The sequence below is a fragment of the Sturnus vulgaris genome, chromosome 2 (assembly GCF_052056855.1).
Source record: "Sturnus vulgaris isolate bStuVul1 chromosome 2, bStuVul1.hap1, whole genome shotgun sequence".
NCBI lineage: Eukaryota > Metazoa > Chordata > Aves > Passeriformes > Sturnidae > Sturnus > Sturnus vulgaris.
The window spans coordinates 12,473,153-12,481,366 of record NC_142244.1 but is presented as its reverse complement, the minus strand read 5'-3'; the positions used below and the strand labels follow the sequence as shown (position 1 = coordinate 12,481,366).

Here is an 8,214-nt window from a genome sequence, read left to right as displayed (position 1 = left end):
ATTTTCTGGCATTCTCTTTCCCCAGGTTATAGCTTTATTTGTTTCTCTGCCTGTTGGCACTCGAGGTGTATGTAAATTATTGTTACATGCTTCACCATCACCACCTATTGCTCTTCATTTCCCCTAATGACAGTCCCCATCTGAATGCTGGTGCCTGCTCAGGTTGTACATGTGTAGAAAATAACTTCAACTCATCCGTGAGGTCCTTTTTTAATTTTTCTTATTTTTCTTTTCACCCTCTTTCCTGTTGCTCTTTGCCTCAGACTTGTATTCATGAGGTGAGGAGTAGAGCTGCATGCTTTGTGCCTAGGGCAAAATCCTTCTGCCACTCATGCAAGTAGAAGCTTAGAGGAAAAAGGAAGGGCATTCACACAAATAGCTAATCAAAGGGTTTTTAATGATACTCATTAGGAAAGAAATTCATTAACAAGCCAGCACAGAACATTCCCTGAAGGGAGAGTGATGTCACTGGTCACATCAAAGTCCCCACCTGACTAACACCTTTATTGCTGTTCATAGTAAGGCCAAGTTAGCAGCAAAATCAGTCGCATTCAGTTCCTGCCAAGCAAAAAGTCATCAAAGCATGGTCATGGAAACTGGATCAATTCTGGTTTACTAATAAAAATGGCTTTTCAACTTTTCACAGCATGTACAGTTTAGCACTCACCACTGATGCTTTTGAATTCATACAGTTTTTCATTTCCTACCCTCCATTCTTTCTCCTGCTCCTTCTCTCTCTGTTATTTGGGTACCTCTGACCATGCCCACAGTGTTGCCCATGGCAGTGGTGTAGTCCTGCAGCACCACAAACCTCAGCTGGATGGATGCCAGTGCCCCTTTTCCAACAGAAGTCTGCCGAAGGCAACCTCATGGCAAGGTTCAGTGGGGAGCCTCACTGAACTGTGGGCAGATCCTTCACCCAGACAAAGCACCAGTGCAGGCCTGCCAGAGCTTCCCCCACTGCCCAGGGTAGATGCAACCTCTGAGCATCAGGGCTATTTCCAACCAGCAGGCGTAAAACTGCCTTTTATTTTTATGCTCACACCATTACTTACCTATAAAAGGGACTCTATTTTTCTGCCAACTCATTCCTAGAGATTAGTATCGGTATCTTGGGATGCTCATTTGCTCTGTAAAAATTAGGTTTTTAAATAGACTGGAGCAGAAATCTCACTTTTATTGTGCTGCCCTGATACAGTAGAGCTCAGTTATTAGAACAAATTGTAGCAAGCAGCTTCCTGGTTGTTATACTCACATAATTACTACGGGCTGCTACATGAAACCCTGCTTCACTCTTATGCTTAGAGGCAAGATCTCCATTTTGCAAGGACAGAGCAAGTTCTATTATGCATTTTACTGCCAAAGGAGGTCAATTAACTTTAATTGGTTCTAATTAGCACTTGCTCAAGCTGTTATATTCTTTACCTGCATCCGAGTGGCTCTCCAAGTGCTGCACAATGGATTCCTGCTTTTGAACACAAAGGAGAATTACTAATGGCATCCTTGAAGGCAAAAGATGCACTGATCAGCATAAATGGGGAACAAATATCAGCACAAATAGTAGCAGGCCTTTTTAGAGAAAAGAACCCACAAACATTTTGTGCCCATCTGGCTTTGATCAATTGAACTGAATGCAACTGTGCACCTTGTTGCTTAAAGTCAGAACAATGTAAGTACACAAATGTCATTATTCTCTACCATAACTTCTTTACAGATGAAAGATAAGTACTGGAAAATGCAGGGGGTGGGGTGTGCAGGGACAGTGTTGCAGCTCTGAAAAAAACCAAATGGATCATTTCGATGGTAGCCAAAACAAAGTACCAAGAAAAAGAAAAAAAAAAAAAGTCAAACATACATCTGAAATGCTGTTTTCTAGGATTTTTGAGCATTGTTTTAAAAGTTTTGTGTTCAAGTGAAAGGTTTCAGTTTTAGCGGTTTTTTTATTTTTGTTTGGTTGTTTTTTTTCCGTTCTGCTAAAGCAAGAGGGACAACCTCACTTGCCTAGATGTCAGCATAAGCCATGTGAGTCCTCAGGATGTGGTGAGAATTCAGCAGTGAACTCAGGACTGCCTACCACAGACTGAGTAAGGAGCCATATACCAGAAGAGATGCTGCAATGCTGAGCTCTGCTCTAGCAACTTGTTTTCTGCTCAGGTCTTCCTGGGTGTAGCCACACAGTTAAAGTCCTGCTAAAGAGGAATCCAGTTCTCACACTAGCTGTGGAATTCAGAGCTACTTCTCCCCAAATAACCAGTCCACTGTGCACGAAGGCACGACCCTACATCTCCTGTGGGTTCCACGAGGTATCTGTGAGTTGTACTTGTTAATTTGGGTGGAGGAGTGTTGGCAGGAAAGAGCTCAGTACTCCAGAGAAGTGGGGAACAAGCTAGACACAGCAGAGCAGATGTTTGGTGCCACTGCTCTCCTGTGCCCCTGGTCCCCCTGAACTAATAAAGCATTTATCCACATATTCAGCCATTCAGTGCATGCACAGCACCTCCATGGCTCTTCTGCTCTTGCAGCCCCCAGTGCCAGACACCCCAGATCCAGGGACCAGCATCAGCACTGAGTGCACAGACCACAACAGGAGAGCATTGAGAAACAACTGGGGAGGGCAGTCCCAAAATGTGAGACGTGCCTGAATAAGTGAGCTCAAGTGGTGCCACAGGCACTGAACACCTTCCCTGCCCTGAAAACTCCATCCTTGGAGAAAGTGACCTTCCTCTTCATGCTGCCTGGGGCCCACTGAAACCCACTGAGCCTAAAGCCATAAGGGTTTCCCTGCTGGAGACTTCCTGGGCTCTGAGCAGCCAGGGATGGGGTCTCGTACAACCCCGAGCATTCTCCACTCCCACCAGCTTGGATTAACCACATATTTAAAACAAAGCACCAGATTTAGTGTCCCGAGGATCTAGGCCTCCTATTGACTTTGGGTAATTTGTTTTGGTATGAAACCCAAAAGCAATGAAGTTCGTACATATTATTGTACTGTTCAAAATTGCATGTGAAACTGTGGCGGACTTGGCTATTTCTAAACCAGTATGCATTCCTTATTTTAGTATTACTTTTTCCCTTTTTCCTACTACTTGAATGTGCCTCCTAAATGAATTGTCCTCTGCCCACATGGTTTTCAAAAACAATTTATATTTTAGTTAACGTGTTCCAGATAGATGGAACACAAAACATATGTTAAAAAATTAAAAATTAAATTAAAAAATCCTCCCTCAGTAAACAAGTACCCCCCAATCTTTACAAAAGAAAGCCAACTTTTTTCTTTCTAGTTCCCCTGCTAAAACTTCACAAGGCCATTAACCATAAAAAACCCCCAAGCTGCATAAATTGTAGACAAGCCAAAGGAGCTGCCTGTAATTTTTTCTTTTTTAAATAAAAGTTCCTGCCAAAATCTCCCCCAACCCTATTCCCTTTCCTCTTTCAGTTGTGAGGACTCTTTCTCAGCCTCACTACACACCTCTTCTCATGGCTGGCAATGCATGGGCTGAGGCAAGCATAAACCAGCATATAATTATTTCAAACAGTCATGTCTTCCTTTTGCACTGGTGTGCAGTTGCATTAATATGCTTAAAAACATTTCATGCACCTTATCTTTAGTACTTTTCCCAGGGAATGGTTTTTTTGTTGCATTTCAGGTGACAACCAAAAGGTATTCTAAAGGTTTGCTGACTTGGATATGTACTTGAGAAATAAAAAAATTAAAAAATAAAAAAAAAAAAAGAAAGAGAAATATCAGAAAAAAGGAAATGCCTGTTCCTTGCATCACTGAAAAGGCTGCCCATACAGCAATACACCACTGAAGCACATGGAACAATTCATTATTTGGTCCTCCTGCATTTAAAATTGAGCATGTATTCAGTGCAAAGATCGAGCAAGATTGACCTAGCACCTATCACACATTTTGGGGTGTTCTGTACTGGGTTGGCAGTAGCTCCACCAGTACCACACCCCAGGTCTGAGGCTTCAGACCAGCTTTTACCCATCCACTGCTCTGTGGGCTTCGGGCAGAGCCAGCTGTGCCCCTGCAATGCTTCCCCCACGCTGAGAGAACACAGCTACGAGCAGAATATTCACTGGAATAGCTGTATCAGTGTAATTACAGTGGTACAACTGCTCCAGTGGAGACAGGACATTAAACAGAAACCCCTAGGACAGGAAATGTTTACCACTGGCTCGTAGCTTAGTTCAAAAAACAGTGTATAAAATGTTCCTTGTCACCTGTAAGTGGACAGTGATGATTATAGCTCAGTCTATGTTATTATTGCCTGGTTTTCCCTGTGAGTTTTCACATATTGACTCCTTACTCAAGGTCTTTTAACATAGATTTGAAATGTGAATATGTTTTATTTTTTCCCCAGTAAATATACAATACACACTTCAACAGTACTATTAACCAACTTCTTATGCCAATTAAACTTTGCTGCACTAACAATACCAATGAAACACATTAAGAGGTCATACTTTTTCGTGAACAAACTGTAGCCAATAAACAGTTTTTTAAAAAAAACAAATTAAAAAACAATTCTAAGTGCTGCCACAACATCCCTTTTCTTTAAACACATTATTCACAATAAATGTTTTCATTTTTTTAAAAAAAGAAGAATACTTCTTTTAAAATAGTAAATTAAATGGCATTTTAAAAAATATGTACTGTGGTTCATTGGAAGTACACTGTATAGAAAAGAGAGAGAGAAAAAAAAGAAGAGACATCACCTGTAAGATAATGGAGACACTTTGCCATACACAACAACACCTTATGTAATATTGTAAGCAAATTATTAATGAACAAAAATGTACAGAAGCAGATGGACAAGTTAGTGAATATCATGGTACTGAACAGCTTTAATACTGACACACATTTACTTTCCAGTGGAAGAGATAAAACACATATTTGAAAGTAATTGGAATGGCTTTATCAACCTCTAATGATACTGAATTTTGAATAGAACAGAGTGAGTAAGGTGTTCCACCAAAGCTCAGCACAAGCTTTTCAATTAAACAGGGAAAAAACAACTATTGGTGACGGAGTTAAACATTTTCCAGAGAATTAAATTTGAATTGTACTCTGAATAGTCTTCTCTTCATATGGTAATACCAAAATAAAAACCATGCATATGTAATTATGCTGCATTCTTAATCTTGCTTGAACATTTTTGCACATTTTTAAGTTATGTTTTTAACTATAGTGTTTTAACAAGCAGGAAAATGGCATATACTCATTACACATATGTCAATAATTTCATACTTTTTCCCTCAACTTTTTTTTTGCTTTTAACTTGCTAAATAACACATCTTGACCTTAAGGGAATTAACTAGTATTTTCCAATATTCAATAGTGCTGAGTTATAGTTGATGGCTGTAGTGTTTTATCTTATCATGGAACAAGTTAATGAAATGAAAAGCAACACAGATTTAGCATCGTAATTTACTTTTCTAAAATTCTGCCATGACAAAAAGTGTTCTTAATACTGGTGAGCTCCAAGGCAAAATATAAAACAACATAGACTGGTTATATGAAAAGGGTATTCAATGGAAACTTGTGCTCATGGTCAGATAACTAACAGAAATAAGCTGTAAGATGCAATATTTAAATTAAGCATCAAAGTAATGGGTGGGTTAGCCACACACGATATTCTAAGAAAAGCTTGAGAATTTACTCTTTGAAATTTGAAAGGTAAAGAAGACTTGGACAAAGTCATGGAAATTAATGAAGAGACAGGATGCTGTCATTAATGTCCACTTACAGAGTCTGGTTTATTCAAAAAGTGTAAAAATGTGTTGTTATTTCCTCATCATAGTGGAGTTTGAAGCCACTCACTAAAACACAGGTCAAATATTTTCTTTGCTTATATCCGATTTTTTTGCATGTATTGTATTGCCAGAAATATACTTAATGCAAACCAAAAATAATTTGACCATTGCTTTCCTTCCAAACACTAAATATTTTACTACAAATTTAGTGGATCCAACTTCAGGTATGGCTCAGAAAGGGTTGTGTAGACTGCATCAAAACAAATAATGTCATGAATTTCAGTGGTGCAGCTTTATCCTCTATCATACTGTACATGTATTAGAAAGATGAAATAAGATACTTTGACATTTCAATTTTTTGGAAGCAGCCTGTATATGTCTTAATAATAAATTGCATTCTTATCTTCTTGCTAGGTATTCCTTGTGTTTATATGGTTTGTTTCTCCTGGAAAATCTCTGTCCTATATTTTGGGCTGGAGAAATTAACGGTAATAATTCTTTTAAAACTGCAAAATAAAAACAGCTTTAGTGAAACACCTTAAGTTCTTTTGTTTGTAGCAAGGTTTGCTTTTCTTCCCCTTAACTTAGTGGCATGGGATGGCTAAAAGCAGATACTAAGGGTATCATTCTAGTGAAAGGGTCTAGGCCATCTCATGCTACTTTTAGTTTTCATTTTCATTCTTTAATCTCACTTCCAACTTCTGACCCCTTCTTATATAGGAAGAGCAACTATGTTGCTTGCTTTTAAAAGGTTTAAATCTGTCTCTAATGTCTTCACTGACATCAGTTTTGCCTGTCACTTTCCCATTTCTACACCCCAATGGAAAACCACCTAACATACTCCTTTACATCCAGCGTTATCCAAAGTAGTTTACAGGACGTAAACCGTCTTCACACATTCAGTCTCTTTTTTCTTCATGTCATGAGGAGTAGAGTTTTGTGCTTATCACCAAATAAAATTGCAGTGCAAACTTTAAACATAAAAGTTACACAATTAAAAGTTAATATATGGCACCACAGCCTATTAATTCACATATAGTACAACAGACCAGTAAAAACAGACATGAATATGAACATAGCTAAAAAGAAGGTGAGCTTGCATAGCAATGCAACAAAAGAAATTATATACAGAAGGAAATCCTTTTAATCTTGGAGGGTGATTTTTTTTTTCTTTCTTTTTTTATATACTCCTGACAAGGAATAGTTTAAGGTGGATGGTGTATTAAAGAGAAGAACACAAGTAAAGTATCTGTGGGATATGTGTGGCTGTGTGTCTTTACATTGCATTTACAGTTCTTTTAATAGTACATAAATAAAGAAAATGTTCATTGCACTGTTTAGTGTCATCACTTCCATGAGTTCAGACCTGATGGTCCATCAGAGCAGCTTGCAATGTGTCTTCTCAACTACTCTATAGAGAGAAACAAAAGAAAGAGAAAGAGGTTGTAATAAGGAGAAAAAACACACAAAATAAAGCCTATGGCAATATTACTGCAGCACAGGATGAATATTCAATAGATTGTGAGAACGGGGTTAATTGCTTCTAAGATGAAAAGCGAGGGATGCTAAAATTTAGCACTTACCAACACCATATTTGAGACTGCACGTTTCAGGGCCCGTGGGTCACCATTAGCTCTCTTACAGCTACAGGGCACTAAGTGCCAGGAGGTGCTGAGGGTTTGGCTGCAGCAGGAAGATGCAGACATGCCAACAGCTCCACTGCTATTATTACCATTAATAAGTTTATTAAACACACCAGTATGCCCGAGCATGCTGGGGTTTTGATGTACTTTCCCAAACAACAGAGTCAAGCCTTTGGGCAGCTGGTACAGCCAGCACATACATAGCATCAACACGGTTTTATACAAAGTTTAACAGATATTGTGCGATAACAGAAAACAAATTTGGAAAGCAATTTCCCTGTCCTGGGATGCTGAGGAAAAAAGTGGAGATATAAAACTGAAAAACTGGGCTATACAATCAAAAAAAGAGGACCTCCATCTAAGAGAATACTTCTCATCAAGCAACAGGAAATTAAGGAGAAGGGTGAGGAAATCTGTTATCAGCATTTCCAAGAGAAGCACTTTACACTTTGCCAAAAAAATTCTAAGTTGCTAGAATTCCTTCTCAATTTTCCCCATGCCTCACTAGCATTACACACTGAGAGATGCACCACATAGATAACTTTGGCATGGCTTACACAGATTTGAACTGGTCCAAAGCAAGGAACAGAAGGACGACATTTGTTTGCCATCACAAGCAAAACACCTCAGAAGGCAAAAGGATCTGGATAAAGCTTAACCTTATTATCACACACAACTTCCTACTCCCTTCACAACAGATTTAGAATTTTTTTTTTCTTAAAAGAAACCCTCTATTTGAGAGTTTTAGCTGGAGCTAGGGGTAAACTTACATAATTCACCAGTAAACTGTCCTTGACTGTTTGCTCCC

At 38.8% G+C, this 8,214-nt stretch overlaps 1 protein-coding gene across 9 annotated transcripts in view; it reads right to left on the bottom strand.

Moving 5' to 3' along the window:
- Nucleotides 1-378: 378 nt before the first annotated feature.
- ROBO2 (roundabout guidance receptor 2) overlaps nucleotides 379-8,214 on the bottom strand; it is an 859,086-nt gene continuing 851,250 nt past the window's right edge. For all 9 annotated transcript variants that reach the window (XM_088157800.1, XM_088157805.1, XM_088157803.1 and 6 more), the window contains one exon: nucleotides 379-7,174. In XM_088157800.1, the coding sequence (XP_088013926.1) occupies nucleotides 7,170-7,174 (5 nt within the window). In that variant the 3' untranslated portion in view covers nucleotides 379-7,169. The remainder of the gene's footprint in view (nucleotides 7,175-8,214) is intronic.